Source organism: Oncorhynchus mykiss, chromosome 9 (assembly GCF_057628025.1).
Source record: "Oncorhynchus mykiss isolate SJ-2025 chromosome 9, ASM5762802v1, whole genome shotgun sequence".
In the NCBI taxonomy this organism is placed as follows: Eukaryota; Metazoa; Chordata; class Actinopteri; order Salmoniformes; family Salmonidae; genus Oncorhynchus; species Oncorhynchus mykiss.
In genome coordinates this window covers 68,471,117-68,491,147 of record NC_143030.1, presented here as the reverse complement: position 1 = coordinate 68,491,147, position 20,031 = coordinate 68,471,117, and the positions used below count along the sequence as shown (strand labels likewise).

Sequence of the window (20,031 nt, the reverse complement as noted above, 5' to 3'; positions counted from 1 at the left end):
AGTTCCCACATATGCTGAGCACTTGTTGGCTGCACTCTGCGGTCCAACGCATCCAAAACCATCTCAATTGGGTTAAGGTCGGGTGATTGGTCATCTGACGCCAGCTCTGTTACTCGAACTCTGTGAAGCATTTATGTGGGCTGCAATCTGAGTTGCAGTTAACTTTATTGAACTTATCCTCTGCAGCAGAGGTAACTCTGGGTCTTCCTTTCCTGTGGATGTCCTCAAGAGAGCCAGTTTCATCATAGCATAAGGTGGTTTTTGCGACTGCACTTGAAGAAACTCTCAAAGTTCTTGACATTTTCTGCATTGACTGACCATCATGTCTTAAAGTAATGATGGACTGTCGTTTCTTTTTGCTTATTTCAGATGTTCTTGCCATAATATTGACTTGGTCTTTTACCAAATAGGGCTATCTTCTGTATACCACCCCTACCTTGTCACAACACAACTGATTGGCTCAAACGCATTAAGAAGGAAAGAAATTCCACAACTTTTAACAAGGCACACCTGTTAATTTAAATGCATTTCAGGTGACTATCTCATGAAGCTGGTTGAGAGAATGCCACAAATGTGCAATATTGTCATCAAGACAAAGGATGGCTACTTTGAAGAATTTGTTTAACACTTTTTTTTGGTTACTTCATGATTCCATATGTGTTATTTCATAGTTTTGATGTCTTCACTATTATTCTACAATGTAGAAAATAGTAAAAATAAAGAACAAATGGGAATGAGTAGGTGTTCTAAAACCTTTGACTGGTACTGTATATATGATATATCTCAACACAGACGGACATCAACTTTTCTAGTGCCACCCACGGTCAAGTATAGATTTAACAGTCTCACATAGCTGAATTTCATTACTACCAATGTGCAAGATTACTACAAAGGGAAAGTTTGTGTTCTCTCATTGCTACTGTGAGTAATTTCCTCAACTACTGACAGGTGACAGTGAACACTCACACAACAAGAATAATGTGTTGATTTGAGAATGTGTGAATTTGCAATGCAAAAAAGGACTGGTCTTCTTGTTTTTCCTACTTTTAATGCATGACTTAATATCCAAAAAAGGCACAATGTTTAAGACTAGATAATGTTTGAAAACCAAATTCATATGAAAATTAAGCTCAGAAAATCAGAAAGTGAAAAAAATGTTCCTTACTATTCTTGCCGTGGTTTAGCTTTAATTAGAGACTCAACAACTACAGTAGAGGCACACTAGTCTATACGGCACAGCCTAACATGAGTGCTCATTTGATTAGAATCAGTGTCCACCAACCCCCTATTCGAATCTATGGGGTCAGCTCTACTGCTCACTCTCCACTTTGCCACTAACTCCACTTTGCCACTAAACCGCTAACTCCACTTTGCCACTAAACCGCTAACTCCACTTTGCCACTAAACCGCTAACTCCACTTTGCCACTAAACCGCTAACTCCACTTTGCCACTAAACCGCTAACTCCACTTTGCCACTAAACCGCTAACTCCACTTTGCCACTAAACCGCTAACTCCACTAAACCAATAACTGCACTTTGCCACTAAACTAATTCCGGCTTGTTGTGTTGTGAATGAGGAGCAGATGGCGGTTGCTTGGTTGACCCGGAGTACCTGACACTCACCCCTGGGAGGAAGGTGAAGAAGTTGTACTTCTGGTTGTTAATGACGTTCCGGGGGTACCTCTGCTCCCTCTTCTCTGGGTGGCCCAGCCACACCGTCCGCGGCCGGAAGTCCCCCATGCCGCAGCACCGAGACCACGGGCAGCACCTGAGGAACACCAGTGTAGTTCATCATTAGGGCTAGTTTCCTGGACACAGGTTAAGCTTACTCCTAGACCTGTACATCACAAAGAGTCTCAGGGTGGTGCAGATGTAGGATCAGTCTTGCCTTTTTATTCATAATGAGTATATGGACAGGGGGGGGGGGGGGGGGGCATATCAACACTCCTACTCTGAGATGCTTTTGAACACTGGCCCTAGACTAAAAACAATGCTCAATGAAGAAATTCCAATACAATGCTTTTTAGTCCATGACTAGGAATAATCTGTGTCCGGGAAACTGGCCCTTTTAGAGTTTCTCTCACTGAAATGCCACCACAACAATATGTAAATACTACAGTTGAAGTCAGAAGTTTACATACACCTTAGCCAAATACATTTAAACTCAGTTTTTCACAATTCCTGACATCTAATCCTTGTAAAAAGTCCCTGTCTTAGGTCAGTCAGGATCCCCACTTTATTTTAAGAATGTGAAATGTCAGAATAATAAGAGAGAACGATTTGTTTCAGCTTTTATTTCTTTCATCGCATTCCCATTGGGTCAGAAGTTCACATACATTCAATCAGTATTTGGTAGCATTGCCTTTCAATTGTTTAACTTGGGTCAAACGTTTCAGGTAACCTTCCATAAGCTTCCCACAATAAGTTGGGTGAATTTTGGCCCATTCCTCCTGACAGAGCTGGTGTAATTGAGTCAGGTTTGTATGCCTCCCTGCTCGCACACGCCTTTTCAGTTCTGCCGACAAATTTTCGATAGATGAGATCAGGGCTTTGTGATGGACACTCCAATACCTTGACTTTGTTATCCTTAAGCCATTTTGCCACAAATTTGGAAGTATGCTTGGGGTCATTGTCCATTTGGAAGACCCATTTGCGACCAAGCTTTAACTTCTTGACTGATGTCTTGAGATGTTGCTTTAATATATCCACATAATTTTCCTCACTCATGATGCCATCTATTTGGTGAAGTGCACCAGTCCCTCCTGCAGCAAAGCAGCACCCCCACAACATGATACTCCCACCCTGTGCTTCACAGTTGGGATGGTGTTCTTCGGCTTGCAAGCCTCCCCCTTTTCCTCCAAACATAACGAGGGTCATTATGGCCAAACAGTTCTACTTTTGTTTCATCAGACCAGAGGACATTTCTCCAAAAAGTACAATCTTTGTCCCCATGTGCAGTTGCAAACCGTAGTCTGGCTTTTTTATGGCGGTTTTGGAGCTTGCAGAGCGGCCTTTCAGGTTATGTCGATACAGGACTCGTTTTACAGTGATTATAGATAGTTTTGTACCGGTTTCCTCCAGCATCTTCACAAGATCCTTTGCTGTTATTCTGGGATTGATTTGCACTTTTCGCACCAAACTACATTCATCTTTAGGAGACAGAACGCGTCTCCTTCCTGAGTGGTATAACAGCTGTGTGGTCCCATGGTGTTTATACTTGCGTACTATTGTTTGTACAGATGAACGTGATACCTTCAGGCATTTGGAAATTGCACAATGTAGATGTCCTAACCGACTTGCCACCTACGGTGGTGAGGAATGCTTCAGTCAAGCAATAGGGCCATAGAGGTGGGTCCTGAGTCAGTAAATATTGGCATCATGTGTTAGGCAGCAAGGCCCTAGTTTCATACACCCTTGAACAAAATATTCCACTTCATCTAAGCCAGCAGCCAGCAGGTAACCTAACCTTATGGCTTGACATGTGTCACAATGTTCAGATCAAATATTGTATACATATTCTAGATACTAATTACTTGGATAATGAATCACTGACTGTGGATGAAGTGAGAAATTTAACCCCTTCTAATTCCAAAAATAGGAAGCTGTGTTCAAATTAGGGCTGACTGCTTGCTACAAATTGGATAAATGCAGAACCTAATTTTTCAAGATATTTAGTATAATGAAGTTACCCTTCCAGATGTGCGAGACAACAACTTCAGAAAAGTCCCCTCTGTATTGGAGTTAGGCGAAAGCATGCATGTCAAAATGATTCATATTGAAATAAAATAAGACATACTGCTCACTTCCACAAAAGATGGAATATGTGAACCAATGAGGTTTACGTTAAGAAGTCAAGCTACAGTAGGCCTACTTTATTTTAAAAAGGAAATATTACATTTCAAGAACACATATGGAGCTCCTCCAAGGAAACGGAGGATAATCCCCTTTAGTGAATTTCAAAAAAATAAAAACAGTGAAACATTAAAAAGTTATCCTTTTTTAGATAAAACTACACTAAATATATTCACGTCACCAAATGATTGATTAAAACACACTGTTTTGCAATGAAAGTCTACAGCAGCCTCAACAGCACTCTGTAGGGTAGCACCATCGTTTAGCCAGAGGAGAACTAGTTTCCGTCCTAGCTCTGGGTACATTGACTTTAATACAAAATCTAGGAGTTTTTTGTGGTTCTCTCCCCCTACCAGACACAGTACTTATGACAACTTCCGGAGGACGCCCTCCAACCTATCAGAGCTCATGCGGCATGAACTGACATATTGTCCACCCAATCAAATGAACAGAGAATTAATCTAGTAATTGAATCAAAGAGAGAGACAATAGTTTACTTTTTTTTTTTTTTTTACAAATGAATTTCTTCAAAAATGAAGGAGAAGCAAGAGAGGAGAGCTAGCTATATTTAGTTGTATTTTTGATTAACTTTCCCGAATGCAGCCAGCTAGTTTAGCCTACTCAAACAGAGAGGAATGCTATGTTAGCTAGTTGGCTAACTAACACAGGAACTCTTCCAAGTCAAGGTAAGCTTTAGGTTTTATCAATTTATTGCCACAGGGGGCCGCCAGTGTAAATCAAATCAAATTTGATTCGTCACATGCGCCCAATACAACAGCCACTTGATTGGATGTTCAGGAGTCTTATGGCTTTGGGGTAGAAGCTGTTTAGTAGCCTCTTGGACCTAGACTTGGAGCTCCGGTACCGCTTGCCGTACGGTAGCAGAGAGAACAGTCTATGACTAGGGTGGCTGAGTCTGACAATTTTTAGGGCTTTCCTCTGACACCGCCTAGTATAGAGGTCCTGGATGGTAGGAAGCTTGGCCCCAGTGATGTACTGGGCCGTACGCACTACCCTCTGTGGTGCCATGCAGTCGGAGGCTGAGCAGTTGCCATACCAGAAAGTGATGCAACCCGTCAGGATGCTCTCGATTGTGCAGCTGTAGAACCTTTTGAGGATCTGAGGACCCATGCAAAATATTTTCAGTCTCCTGAGGGGAAATAGGTTTTGTCGGGTCCTCTTCACGACTGTCTTGGTGTGCTTGGACCATGTTAATTTGTTGGTCGCCAAGGAACTTGAAGCTCTCAACCTGCTCCACTACAGCCCAGACAACGAGAATGGGGGCATTCTCGGTCCTAATTTTCCTGTAGTCCACAATCATCTCCTTGTCTTGATCACATTGAGGGAGAGGTTGTTGTCCGGTCAGGTCATTGACCTCCTTCCTATTGGCTGTCTAGTCATTGTCGGTGTGTCATCGGCAAACTTAATGATGGTGTTGGAGTCGTGCCTGGCCGTGCAGTCATAAGTGAATAGGGAGTACAGGAGTGGACTGAGCATGCACCCCTGAGGGACCCCAGTGCTGAGGATCAGCGTGGCTGGTGTGTTGTTACCTACCCTTATCAACTGCTTGCTGCTGACTGTACTTGCATGATTGTAGTGGATTTACTAATGTGTTTGTTCTAATAAGGCTGTAATGTAACAAAACCTGAAAAAGTCAAGGGGAATGAAGGCTATTCCGTGAGAGAAATTGCAAAGAAACCGAAGATCGCTGCTCCTTTCTACTCCCTTCACAGGAGTAGTACACAGCGTTGTATGAGATCTTCAGTTTCTTGGCAATTTCTCACATGGAATAGCCTTCTGTTCCCAGAACAAGAATAGACTGACGAGTTTCAGAAGAAAGATCTTTGTTTCTGGACATTCTGAGCCTGTAATTGAACCCACAAATGGGCCTATGTATGCCTATGTAGATATATGATTAAAAATCAGCCGTTTCCAGCTACAATAGTCATTTACAACATTAACAATGTCTACACTGTATTTCTGATCAGTTTGATGTTATTTTAATGGACAAAAAAAAAAAATATATATATATATATATATATATATATATATAAAAAACAAGGATATTTCTAAGTGATCCCCAAACCTTTGAACAGTAGTAATATATATATATCACACACACGTAAGAACACCTGCTCTTTCCATGACAGACTGACCAGGTGAATCCAGGTGAAAGCTATGATCCCTTAGTGATGTCACTTGTTAAATCCACTTCAAATCAGTGTTGATGAAGGGGAGGAGACAGGGTAAAGAATGATTTTTAAGCCTTGAGACATGGATTGTGTATGAGTACCATTCAGAGAGGGAATGGGCAATACAAAATATTTAAGTGCCTTTCAATGGGGTATAGGTGCCAGGCTCACCGGTTTGTGTCAAGAACTGCAACGTTGCTGGGTTTTCTACGCTCAACAGTTTCCCATATGTATCAAGAATGGTCCACCACCCAAAGGACATCCAGACAACTTGACACAACTGTGGGAAGCATTGGAGGCAACATGGGCCAGCATTCCTGTGGAACACTTTTGACACCTGGAAGAGTCCATGCCCCAACAAATTGAGGCTGTTCTGAGGGCAAAAGGGGGGTGGGTGCACTCAATATTAGCAAGGTGTTCTTAATGTTTTGTATACTCTGTGTACACTGAACAAAAACTTAACACAACAATTTCAATGATTTTACTGAGTTACAGTTCATAAGGAAATCAGTCAATTGAAATAAATGCATTAAGGGGGAAGGAGGGTGGGGAGTTACTCAGTATTAGGAGGTGTTCCTAATGTTTGGTATACTTAGTGTATATGGTTGCTTATCTTAACTAATTTGCACTTCATTTAAATCTTAACATTGACATGCTCTGACAAGCACCATCTCTGAGATTGACTCTTCAAATCAAATTGTTTTGGTCACACACATGTTTAGCAGATGTTATTGCGGATGTAGCGAAATGCTTCCTGCCTGAGGGGATGATGGGTGCATAAGGGGTGAATAGGGGATGCCCAGACAGGTGTGTAGCCTAGACTTGGGTGGCCTGCATTAGGTTTTACTTTAACATTTGTGCAATTTTATGAGGGCAATATTATCATTGCATATCATATCAGGAAATAGGAGTTACAATTATTATTATATATAAAATGCACTGTGTAATAATAAGTTACATCATCCATATTATGTGTCTATCAATAGATAGTCATGGTGGTTTGCTGTCCCCTAAACCAGGGTTTCCCAAACTCGGTCCTGGGGCCCCCCATGGGTGCATGTTTTTTTTGTTTTTTTTGCCTTAGCACAACACAGCTGATTCAAATATCCAACTCATCATCAAGTTTAGATTATTTGAATCAGCTGTGTAGTGCTTGAGCAAAAAACGAAACGTTCAAGGGGCGTGCCCCAGGCCCGAGTTGGGAAACCCTTCCCTAAACAAGTGCTGATTCTTATAGTAAGGCCTGCCCTGTTTGGGCTGGTTCAACGCAATGACACAAAGAATGTCAGTCAACCATGCCACATTACCCCAACTTAATTTGAAACATAATGCGGAGGGTGTTGTTTTTTTATCGGTCTATATGCCAATCTAGTCCCACGGATACTTAATAGGCGATTAATATTGTACTAGCATCGACAGGACGGACAGCACCCGGAATATGGATGATACATATTTCCCTAAACAAGCCCGTCAATTGTTCTTTTAGAAAATAGGTTCGTTTCATCTTGAACGTTTAGAATATACGGTTACAATGGAGATATTCGTCTGTGGGTTTTGAAATCAATTCGTGTTATCAGCCATCGAGCTAAATAACAGCCTAACGTCGCCGTTCTTAACATTTACAGTGTATACAACGTATTTTTTGTTCTTACCCATTCCTGTTTTTATTGTCGTGTCTTTTTTTGTCTCTCACTGGTTGCAAAGCAATATTGTCCGTCATTCCTGCAGCCCCAGCTGACGTTGAAGCCAGACGAAGTCCACCTCGCTGTCTGCGTTCTGGGCGGAGGCTTTTCTGTGTCAGTGGCTGCTTTGGGCTTGCTTCAGCTAGTGCCTTGGCTCTTCTCCATCTTAGCCGATTCCATTTCGCTTTATCAAATGTTAGAATTGGTGTGATGAAATATTATTTAAAAATATGAACCTATAGGCTTTTTCCCATACCATACACATCTCCAAGGGTTTAACATTTGTCGTTTTCTCTTCATTCCAACAGGCCTAGGGGCTTGTCCACTGATCAGATAACTTTAAGCCAGTAGCCTATGTATGCTCCATCTTGCTCTCCATTTCAAGAGACACATTCGAATAGGATACTTTACGATTAGGTTGGATAACCCTATTACGCTAATTTCATTTTACTAACCATCCGAAGACCGCTCTAGGCTTTGATCAGTCACAAAAACAGATTGTTAGAGGGGAGGGGGGGCATTTTTTAATAGACTGCTAGTTGGATGGAGATGTAAATGTATTTATTTGGATGCAAATTGACTTGGGCGCAAATATTCATTCCTGGTACAAAGTGAGATCAGCAACCAAACCAACAACTCCAAGTGTGTGATCAGAAGGAGACGAGATGGAAATCAGGGGTGTGCACGATGCAAATGAAAGAAAAGTAGCAAGAACAGACCCACGTTATCCACAAAGTGCATGCATGCCCAGACAGAACAGAGCATTTTGTTGGCAGGACTGTAACAAACTCTTCATAGACAAAACTAAAGCGATCAACTTCATACAATGAAATAAAAACACTGCAACATCACATGGTTTTCAGAATAAGTCATGGCATGATGGGGACAGAAAACAGAATGCAAACCAAAGTTGGAAAAGTCACCCTGATTTTTATTTTTACAAGACCAGAAAGTAACATTTAGGTGACAAGGAAACTGAAAGGACATAAGACATTTACATTGTAAACCAGCCTAAACAGGCTCAACGTTTCTTCAATTGTAGAGACAACCTCAAAGCAGATATGACATGATTAGATTTTTTTAAACAAAGGCACAACTTGGTAAATGCATTTTAATGGGGAATGTACAAAAGTATTCTAGAGTTCATCTGCGCATTCAGAGTTGTGCAAAGATTCCAGTGATACATTCATTACAACTCAGTAGATGAGGAATGAAAGCATATCTTTGCTTACCCAGAATGTATCAGAGCGAATATACCTTTGAAGGTAGGTGGAGGAAAAACAAATATCTAAATGAGGTAGAGAGTCACCCCCAAACGCTCTGACATGACGTGATATAAATTAACAAAAAGTTTAAGATTCAACGGTTGATAAAATAATGTATAGTAGATTTGCACGTTCATCAATCAATGGAGAGAAGTATTGAAATATGTCACTTAAAAAGGTTGGCAATTGAGTGGAATATTGAGTCAAATTCTGAAGTCAACATTTCCAAGTCCTCAAAGTAAGAAAAGATGACAAATCAGTGATGTGCCCGCTCTAATATGACCACCAAGGTAAACAAAGTCAAGCTGGATGGTTTTGAAATGTAGCCATCGAAATTATAAGCTTAACAAAACGTGAAGAAATTTAAAGTGCAGGTATGATTGAGAGAATTCTACTTTATATGGTTGCCCCCCAAATTGCATCATATACACATATGGTGCACTACCTTCAGCCAGGGCAAAAGTAGTGCACTAGGGAATACCGTGTCATTTAAAACACACCCATATCCTTCAGAAAACAACCCACCGAAAGACGCAGAAGCTCTGCTGGTCGGCAAAGGTTAATGGAAGCAAAAATTAAACAATAATGAACAGATCTTTGTAAATATGAGTGTGGGGAAAAAAAGCACAATATGCTACATGGACAAACAGTATCAGTCAAAAGTAACCATTACAATCTTGTGGTGCTTAAAAAAAAATAAGACAATAGAGCAACAATTCCAATTCTAGCTAGGCACTTGGCATGAGGTTTTTCAGTTTTAGAGAGAAAGGCAAAGAAATGACTGTCTCAACATATGTAACGTATCTGAAAAAAGTATTAACCTCCAAAATGGACAACTGAGCAAATCAGTAAGCCTATCTGGATCAAACAAAAGTACATGACACCTGACAGAACTCTCAGTAGACCACCTCAGAGCATCTCCAAAAGATTCCCTCAAACATCGGGATAAATTGTTGGCCATCACAAACTTCCTAAAATGTATTGCACACAATAGGAGTGCCAAATAGTTATGTACTGTGCAGAGGAATCAGAATAACTCCTTGTTTATCGGCACTAAAACAATGGTGTACACAGTCATAAACTGAAGATTTTCTAACACTAGACAAAATCATTCAAAGTACAGGTTCTTCCATCGGGGAGGGAGACATTCTGAATCAAAGCAGTTTCAGGTAAGCCAGACATTCAACTTCTGGATACAAAACTAAAAAAGGTCACGCACAGAAATACCTGCATATATTGAGAAAAAATAAACAGTAAATACAACTATAGTAGTTATATCTAGTTCAACTAAATACAACAGTTAAGGGATGAATTGTTCAAATGAAAGGTTAGTGAAGAGCTGCATCGTTTAATTTACTGAGAGTTTCAAATAGGCTTTGCAAAAACCAGAAATCTTCAGCAAGGGTTAAGGATTATCTCCTAAAAGTGTTGGAATAGCTCATGTTTATTGTACCTGGACCTAGTGGCAAATTTTAGCCAACATTGCTACTATGAACATTCAAAAATCTGCACACAATCAATGAAAAAAAAACAAAAAAAACTAGGCAATACCGATAAAACTGCCTTCTCCCATTTCAAAACTAGTTCACTGCAATTTTCCCTTCCTCCATGAAATGTGGGAACTGAGATTTGGCCACACTCTCTGAGCCATTCTTCTCAATCTCTGCCATGGTGGCAGGCAGGCCAGAGTGGGACCCATCCATTTCCATCAGGCCTCCAGTCGAATGGAACAGAGGACCACCAGCCAGGCTACCAGGCATACCACCATTTTGGATCACAGAGATCTCGTTAGTCTTCATGGACAAGCCGTTGGTGAAAGCAGCAGCATACTGGTTCCACAGAGACTGGTCGAAGTTCATTGGCTGAGGATCCAGTTCCTTGGGAGGTGGCATTATGTTGCCAGACTCTGAGCTCATGGCCATCAGGGCCATGGGGTTGTCCAGAGAGAGGCGCTGGCCACGCCTCACAGAGCTGTTCCACATGTGAGTTGTAACATGGACCTAAAACAATTATACATATTAGAATATATTTTTTTTTGCCAATGTTCATAAAATCATGATCCAGAATGGATTACTACAGAAAATTACTTTAAAATACCTCCTTTTTGTTGCATATACATTACAAAAGTATCATACCAGACCACAGAGTCCATGAAAGATTAAGGCTTTCACAACATTTCTCTTCTATGAAAGAACCTTACCTTGAGGTTGCCTCTAGTGGTGAAGGCCCTGCCACAGACGGTGCAGCCGAAGGGCTTCTCTCCAGTGTGGGTCCTCTCATGAATCTGCAGGGCACTGGCAGAGGAGAAGTTTTTGCCACAGGAGTTACACAGGTGCTGCTTGCTGGATCTACGGGGAGCACTTGAGCTATCCCTTGGCTGCCCTCCTGCTCCCTGAGGCATCTGGGAGCCAAATAGAGAGCTCATGCCCATGGAGCTCTCTGGGGGAATCTGCATCTCCAATTGGACCAGACTGGAGGGCACCCTCAGGAAAGGAGGCAAATGGCTGGGAGCTGTTGAGAAGGAGAAGATTCCAGTTAATAAACAATACTCCCAGATTACTCCCTAGTCAACCTACACTTAAAACCCTAAAGAGAATACCATTGATTTATAATACAGCACATTCTAAACAAAGTTGTTTAAACACTTACCATACTCTCCATTAGTGAAGTACAGGCCAGGCTCTTCTTTTATGGTTTTTGGGGTGAAGCTGGGTGCCGTCAGGTCCAGAGCCCCATTGGACTCACTGGCATCCTGAGAGCCGCTGTCAGAGTCTGGTCTAGGCCTGTTCCGAGTGTAATCCTCAGGGAAGGCTAACTCGGGGGACTTTGACTTGCTGCTTCCCACATGGCTGTTGACTGGGGATGAGGAGTGGAAGGAGACAGGGTCTGAGACGGTGGGGCTGCGGCCGCTCTGGTACTCTTGCTCCCGGAGGCTCTCGGAGGCTGAGGTGGACTCTTTGGGGGGCACTCCATTGCTCTCTGAAGCGGTGCTGCTTTGGTGCTGCAGGTTGAGAGATGAGGTGAGGTTCTTCATGTGGTTCTCCAGTGCCGCTATGCTGGAGAACACAGAGGATTGAGGGGCCTGATGGGGTTGGTGCGGTTCCTCAGACGCAGATGGTGGGAGAGAATCTGAGGTTTTGCTTGGTTTCTCCTGAGAGTCAAGCTCTGTGTATTGGTCTTCCATGCTCTCAAAGCCGTTGAAGTCCATGGACTTCTCGTCGGGCAGAGGGGAGTTCATTTCTTCAGAGGCCTCTAACTGAGTCTCTGGCATGGGGGTGTTGGGGATCTGGCCTCCCATGTGCATGCGGATGTGCTGCTGGAGAACCACAGCATTGGTGAACTTCTTCTGGCAGATGGGGCAGGAGTGTTGCATCTTGAGGGGCGTGTTGGCCCGATGGACACTGTAATGAGCTTTGAGGTTGCCCTTGGTGGAGAAGGCACGGCCGCAGATCTTACACTTGTAGGGCCGCTCACCCGTGTGTGTACGGTAATGCATCTTCAGGGAGCTTTGGCAGCTGAGCACTCTGTGGCAGATGTAGCACTCGTTTGGGTCATTGGTCCTCTTCTCCAGCCCATCCACCATCTGCTGTAATTTGGCCGTTTCAGAGCCTTCATGGTCGCCGGGAGGGTCTTTGCCGTTCATGTGATGCAGCGCTCCCATTAGCTCGTTAGATACCTGGTGGTGCTGATCAGAGCCCATTTCGTGATTGAACGCGTTTGAGGAAATTGATGCTCCGTCACTTCCTGATGATGCCGGTCTTTGGGAGAACGGGTCGCTCTTGAAACCCTCAAACGAAGGCTTGAACCCCTGCAGTGCTGATGGGTGGAAACCTGGAGATGGGATGCCAAGCATTGGCTTCATGTCCACCATGTTGGATTCTTCAATTGGCATTGACATGCCATACGGAATGCCGCTGCTGGTGGGAATGTTGTCAAGGTGTTCTGGCACAGGGTGTGGGTTCATCCTGATGTGAGGGTACTTCTCCTTGTGTCTCTGGAAATGCACTTTAAGGTTTCCTTTGGTTGTGAAGCGGTTTCCGCAGATGTTACATTTAAATGGTCTTTCTCCAGTGTGCGAGCGCAAATGGATCTGGAGCCCGCTGTCGTTCCCAAAGGTTTTCCCACAGTACTTACACTTGTGCTTGTACATGCTGTCGCAACCAGACCCGTTTTTAGACTCCGGCATGTTTGGGATCTTGCTCTTTACTTTCTTAGAGTGATCCATCCCTAACGAGAGGCCAGTGAAGGGACTTTGAAAGGCCTTGGAGCCTGGTGATTGAGGCAGTAACACTGGTAGGCGGTTGGCCAGGTCTGGAAGCCCCTTCAACATATCAGCTTTGGAGGGCATTGGCCCCAGTCCTCCAGCCAGTGAGGTGGGGTTGCTGTTGGACTGGGGTAGTTTGCCCTGTTTGAGGGACTCTATCGAGAGACTCTGGCGGCTAGTCCTCTTACTGATCAGGGCTGCTGCAGCAGAGAGCTGCTGAGAGAGGTGAGCTCCTAGGGCTTTAAGAGGGTCAACTGCTGCCCCATTGACAGAGTGGAGGCTCTGTGGAGCCATCATGGCCACCTGGATACGGATCTGCTCAGTCAGGTGGATCTGTTGGATCTGCTGCTGTTGAAGAGCCACCAGCTGTTCCAGGATCATGGGGATGGCTTGCAAGGCCTCCTGGGATGTCTGTGCAGACCTGCGGTTGTTCAAACCAACGTTCGATGAATGCTGAGTGACGGCCACTTTGGTGCCAGGCATGGACTCCAAGGTGACATTTGAATCTTGGAGTTTGGATGAGGTCTGGCTCTGGTGGTGACTAATTTCAGGCCTGGGACTGTCAGACATCTCTACCTGGTCTTGTTTGGGTGGTTGTTCCGCACCATTTATTTTAGGTTCTTCCTCGTCATCCATCCTTTCCATAGACTCTGCTTTGGACTTTGATAGACAATTACTTCTGGGCTGGCAGTCCCTGTGGTCATTCTGGAAGTCACCAGGGGAGTCTCCTTGTGAGACCTCCGCTGGTACTTCTCTCCCCTCGCCATCTTTCACAATGACTGCCTCGTGACTTTTAGTGCAATTATTCTGATGTTCGAGAAATTCAACCTCGTTGAAAAATTCAGCACCACATTTGGTGCAGACCTTTGCTGTGTCCATTCGAAACCTCTTCACCTCATTTCCAACCTCTTCAGTTTGACCATCTTGTAGAACCCCTGTAATGAAAATAAGTAGGGAAATCTCAGGTTAAAACCATTAAATAACAACCAACTAAAGTCAAAGTATAAATTCATTACAGTCTGAATATAAATTAAGTCTTAGTCTGTTATTAATGTCAAGTCTGTATATAAATTCAATTCAAGCAATTATTTATATACTGTACTTTAATTTCAGTCACACACACAAATGCATTTTAAATATACTAAAGGTTGCATTCAAATACTGCAATAACTAATGGGCCTCATCTACAAAAGAAAGTCTGCTTTTGTTGGGCAAAGCTTGAATCAAAGCTCTACATTCACGAAAGGCATTTCATCAGATTTTCAGTCAATGCATTGCGAACATGAGGGTTTAGTGCAATTTGGGCTCAGTGCACAACTGGCCCAGCAGAGGGCAACATCCGACTTGAGACAAAAACAGGGGCAACCTGGCTATACTGAAACTAATTTCGATGTAGAAACTGAAATGCATTCCTATAGCCAATCCTTATAATAAAGTATAATTGCTAAAATGTTAACCCATACCATATTGTATGGGCCTGTAATAACCAGCCCGAATTTGCCACAATAATGAAAGAATCGTTAGTAACGTATGAACTGCTCCAGAATCTGTTTTCAGCGGCAGAGAAGAGACACGTCATAGTTCCACTCATCGTCGACATCGCTAACGCACTGATACAGGGGCAGGTCAAGTGTTAACTATTAAACAATATTGTCTACATAACCGGCACTTAAATGTAATTCACAACCAATTCTATAGAAATGACATATGCGTATGCCCAGTCAGGGCAATATCTTCACACCAGTTGAATTGTCTAACTTTCACACCCAGAAAAGATCAGGGGAAATCGCCCGCATATCAACATCTCATTTACATGCAGTGTAAATTCGAGCAACTTCTAGCAAAATGGAACACGTGAACCGGTATCAATCCTAAAGTGATAATTTTAAGTGTGTCTGCCCACCCGAGGCAATTTAACAACCAGTCGCATACTCAAATGCTAATGTACTCGACTGAGAGGGAGGGGAAGGGAGGAGGCGAGGGGGTGTAGACCGCCTGTCTGCATTCTTCCAACGCAATTGTTGCTGGATTTGCTAATCGCTCAGTGGGGAGGGTGAAAGTTGCAAATGGCATTGTAGGTAGACTATTCAGAATCCGTTCATTGTCAAAGAAGTTGCCAATGTTGCAGTGCATAATAACACAGTAGGCAGCGGGAGGAGAACGTTACCTTATCAATCACTATGCAAAAGTGGTCGATTATGACAAGCAGCAATGAACCCCCAACAACCCGCAAAATTAGGGAAAAACAAGTTTAAAAAAAAAACTATTTCGATTTAAGTCGGGATATGAAATTATATCAAACAAAACAAAGATCAGAAAAGATTGACTTCACAACGTGTCCCTCGAATCATATGACCACTTGGTGGCGCATAAATTCTATCAGATCACCTGGTCTTATAGTTCAATATGGCACAAGGTGAAACCACACAGGGGTTGCCAGTTAAAATGAATGTACGTTGATACATTGTATCAAACAGAACATAGAGCTATTCTCTGATCAAAGAACACATGCACTCTCCCAATCAAAGCGGTCTACGTGTACGTGGCATTAGTAGGCGATAATCATTCATAAAAGGTGATGTTCATTACTATAGCAACACAAACCGCACCCCCACCCCTTGCTTGCCTACAAACCTACCACTACAGGTCCGTCCATCCCCCCACCTCTCCACATATGTAGGAAAGAAAACAGTCATGCGTTAAACTGGGGGATTTATTGCTTTCAGGTCAGCTTACTCCCGAGTCACAATTCATACTGTCCGACACTTTTGTTGTTGTTAAATGCCACATAACACACTACATCATATTCCATATACACCTACCTAATGATGTAAAGCTACCTACAGAGCAAGTATATTAGTAGGCTATTCAGACACCACATGCAATCAAATCTAATGCCCTAAATGGAGTTAAATTAGGCCTACGTAAAAAATAAACAAATCATAAGACGTGCAACTGGTTCTAAAAGATAGCCAACCAAACAATCAGATACTCATATCCTACAACAATCACGTTAGTGATATTCAGCCAGATGTTCCTGTTTAGTATTTCATAGGTAACATTATAGAAAATCAACTGAAGTTTAAAGAAAAGTTAAAAGGCAATGTCGTTTAGAGTGGGCTTCTGGTTCACTGACAAAAACGAAATCGATTCATCAAATTGGTCAAATGTTTGCAGTTAAGAAACTCATATGTATCCTATTTTTGCAACAAACAAAACAAAAACAGTTGAAAACAAACTCGTAAGTTTATTCATGAAAAAGCGTGGTCGGTTCCAAGGGTCATGATCCAGCCAGGTCAACGTGCGAGGAGAAACAATGTATCACCTTCCAATTAGAATGTTGATATCTTGCAACATTGTATAAATATTACCCTGCGCGACTCCTTCTAAAAGTATTTTATCAGTACAAAAACTCACCCTTTTCTGACGAACCGGGATCATCGGAATTAATTTGCTGTGGTTTAGCTTGCTTACGCCTCGACATGGTGCAAACATCGGGAACAAACAGTAACACAATTTTCTTCCCTTCTTTACAAATTCTTCGGGTTGTAAAATTAGCTCCTCAAGTAGAAATGCGCATGTCAACGTAATTATTAGTATCAATAATGCATTGCGATGTATCATGGTCCTCTGACAGCTGATTGGCTCCAGTCCAAGTGCTTACACATTATTCAAATAGGGCCCATTGATGAGAAAAGCAGTGCCATAAGGGGGCGTGAGATGCGATACTAGTAGATAGACGGTGATGGAGGGAGGGAGGGAGGTACAGGAGATACAGATCTAAACCTACCTTATCTGCCATACTTTATCTATGGAAATATTGTCACTTGGATAATCATAATAATATCATTCAACTCCAAAAGTTTGTTTAGAGTACTCATTAGAACAGTATATTTCATAATGTAGAACCATTTTAAATACCTTTGATAAAAAATGATTCCCATGCAGACATGTTGGTTCATATTAATCTGTCCTTTTCTTCCAACATGCAGTCAAATATATTATTTCTGATCCATTAACCCTGCATGCTATCCTTTGCATGTGATCTAGTTGCGCTAAATATAAAATTATTGTGAAAATGTCCCCCCAAAAATGTATTAAGATCATTCATTAAAGTATTTACATTATCATTTAAAAAATGTATTTACCAATTACTCCCATGGGCTCCCGAGTGGTGCAGCGGTCTAAGTGAAAACCAAATCAAACTTTATTTGTCACATGCCCTGACTACAACAAGTGTAGACCTTACCGTGAAATGCTTACTTACAAGCCCTCAACCAACAGTGCAGTTCAAGAAGGCACTGCATCTCAGTGCTAGAGGCGTCACTACAGACCCTGGTTCGATTCCAGGCTGTATCACAAACGCCCGTGATTGGGAGTCCCATAGGGCGGCGCACAATTGTCACAGCGTCGTCCGTGTTAGGGTTTGGCTGGGGTAGGCTGTCAATGTTAAGAATTTGTTCTTAACTGACTTGCCTAGTTAAATAAAGGTTAAATAAATAAAAAATACCAATAACTTTAGGGAAAGTATTTCTGGTTACTGAAATATAGTTTGTATCATTATTCAAATCATTAAAATTGGTTTAAATCACATGCAAGAGGAGTACAGACAGACAACAGACTCTTTGGCCCAGAGTCCATTAACTCTGACTTTCCATCATAATAGTCAGGGTCAAGACCCCTACTATCCAGAAACTGTAATATCATTGTAGGTGTGGTGAACCATACTGCTATGATGACTAAAATGCTATAATGTACAGTATTTTGGGGAAAAGTCTTTGAGCAGTATATACTTTGTTTGTGTGCCGTTGAGGACGGCCCATAATAATATCTGGAACAGCGCTAATGGAATGGTATCAAACACATAGAAACCATGTTTGAAACCATTCCACTAAGTCCGCTCCAGCCATTACCACGAGCCCGTCCTCCCTAATTAAGGTGCCACCAACCTCCTGTGATCCAGATGGTAAAAAAATACATGTGATCTACAATCCCCTTTCAAAAACTCAAACACATTGTCAGAGCTGCAATCCTTAAAGCTCTTTCCAACAACAAATAACCATTGTCTGGAAATTTCTATGGTCTCCCTCAAATTCAAGATTCACTCTGATTTACACATTATTTACTGTAATTCAACTTGATTATCCTTCAAGGAAAAATGCATAGCTTTGGATGTAAAATTAACATATTTCTCTTTGTCATTAGACCATGTGAGTTCTGGTAAATTGTCAATGTGGTAAAGAATGTATTGCCCACTGAACTCATAAAAGGATAGGCCAACCTATTTTACCTACTCAAACCCCCTTCCCACTGCCAGCCATCTTCAAAAAAAGGAGACTGCTCTAAAATAAACGGGATGGGGGTATTCAAAGCAAAAATGCTTAAATAAGTAAGGACATGAGTAAGTATCTCTGTCCCAGATTTCAGACCACCCGATTACCCTCCATATCGTCGTGTATGGTGGGAGGTGTTCAAGGCTTCCATGCACTATGGACATGGAATTGATTCCATTCAGTAGAAAGACGACAACAAATCAAACAGCTAAGAGGCACATACAAACTTTAGCCACGGCAGAGAGAAATTGACATGCATTTTTCCTTGAAGGATAGTAAAGTTGATTTACAGTATAGAACATGTTAATCCGAGTGAAATTTTAATTTGACGGAGACCATAGAAATTCACTAAGTCTATGGTTATTTACTGTTTCTGTAACAACTGTCTGATGAACGGGAGAAAAAACATGTCTTTGTCGATGACTGAGAGACAAAGAAAAGTCCATACAGGTACATCCAGAAAAACAAAAGTATTTTACTTAGGGACTGACTGAAGGTGAAAAAGAAGGGAGTGTTGTCTAGACGCTTTATAGCCCCAATAAGAAAACTATGCTTGAATACACTCTGTTTCTGTTGCGTTCAAATGAAACAATTCAAAACTGTTGGCTTTTGTGTCATAAATCTGAAATGGTGGGAACCAAAGGGACGCTAACAAAAAATACAACATTTCATTATGAATTTAACAATAAACATGCATCCCTAAGCCATTGCATTGCTCTCAACTGTAAGCACCAGAAGCATCAACACCATAAGAAAAGTAAAACTTTCTTTAGCTCAATATTTGATGTACTTATTTGACTAGGATATACAAAATAATGAGAGCAAAAATAAATACATCTACTGAAATGACTTTAACGATTATTCTTTGACCACATTACAGTTTTGTTACTGTAAACGGTTTCATCAAGAGGTGATCCAAGTAAAGGATGTTTCCTCTTTTGTTTCCTTATGTTAGGAAATAATGCATTACTTGAAATTCATCTTCATTTTGTATTGTAATAAAGCGTGTTTACTTGAGGGACAATAGGGTGTTATTGACGTATGCCCAAACATTTGTTGATGTATATGTGTTATTTTTAAATCCCACTTTATAATCAAAATGTTAATCTAGGAGCCTGCTTTATAAATTGCTTTAAATAAGTTGTCTCTTTTTGTCCATAGTTCCTGCACTCTAATCACATACTTTGATGAGTGATTGAATGCAGAAAGTTGCCTGTCAAATGGCAGTTTATTATTGTGTAGAAAAATGAAGAAAAGTAGCATTCTCCTGAGGAGTGACCTTGTGTGTAATACTGAGACATCCATAGTTACCAGGATCCTCTGACCATTTCACCAGTTATGTGTAGATTCCTGGAGCTGTGGCGGAAACTACACAGGCGATCTTCAGATTTTCTTCTTTCCGTTTTGAGTGTTTTCCCAGATCTTATTTGGATTATTTTCTC

The 20,031-nt window shown here is 41.8% G+C and overlaps 2 protein-coding genes across 6 annotated transcripts in view; both read right to left on the bottom strand.

The window, feature by feature from the left end:
- The window catches only part of LOC110532617 (putative phospholipid-transporting ATPase IIA), a 42,062-nt gene extending 33,674 nt beyond the window's left edge, over positions 1-8,388 (bottom strand). For 2 of the 4 annotated variants that reach the window (XR_016483398.1, XM_021616670.3), the window contains exons 1-2: positions 7,698-8,388; positions 1,625-1,769 (exon numbers count right to left, since the gene is read on the bottom strand). Coding sequence is in view for 3 of the 4 variants with exons in the window: in XM_021616670.3 (XP_021472345.2) it covers positions 1,625-1,769; positions 7,698-7,765 (213 nt within the window). In the remaining variant the exon portion in view is untranslated. Of the gene's footprint in view, positions 1-1,624; positions 1,770-6,216; positions 6,419-7,697 lie in introns of all 4 variants that reach the window. The other 2 variants (XM_090185146.1, XM_090185147.1) reach the window with 2 other exon arrangements.
- A 244-nt stretch (positions 8,389-8,632) lies between these two features.
- sall4 (spalt-like transcription factor 4) lies at positions 8,633-16,933 on the bottom strand. 2 transcript variants are annotated; one of them, XM_021616669.3, is made up of 4 exons: positions 16,674-16,933; positions 11,642-14,191; positions 11,193-11,503; positions 8,633-10,992 (listed from the first exon to the last, which is right to left on the bottom strand). In XM_021616669.3, the coding sequence occupies exons 1-4, from the start codon at positions 16,738-16,740 to the stop codon at positions 10,573-10,575; spliced, it is 3,348 nt and encodes a 1,115-aa protein (XP_021472344.1). In that variant the 5' UTR covers positions 16,741-16,933; the 3' UTR covers positions 8,633-10,572. The 2 variants fall into 2 exon arrangements, with proteins under 2 accessions (XP_021472344.1, XP_090041271.1); XM_090185145.1 differs by having other exon boundaries at positions 11,642-14,179; positions 16,674-16,914.
- Positions 16,934-20,031: the final 3,098 nt, after the last annotated feature.

Excerpts from the sequence above, each read along its gene's own strand:
- sall4 (XM_021616669.3), bottom strand. The coding sequence starts at position 16,740 with ATGTCGAGGCGTAAGCAAGCTAAACCACAGCAAATTAATTCCGATGAT. Across the intron at positions 14,192-16,673 it reads TCCCGGTTCGTCAGAAAAGG|GGGTTCTACAAGATGGTCAA; the intron begins GTGAGTTTTTGT and ends TTTTCATTACAG. Across the intron at positions 11,504-11,641 it reads CTTCACTAATGGAGAGTATG|CTCCCAGCCATTTGCCTCCT; the intron begins GTAAGTGTTTAA and ends CCTTCTCAACAG.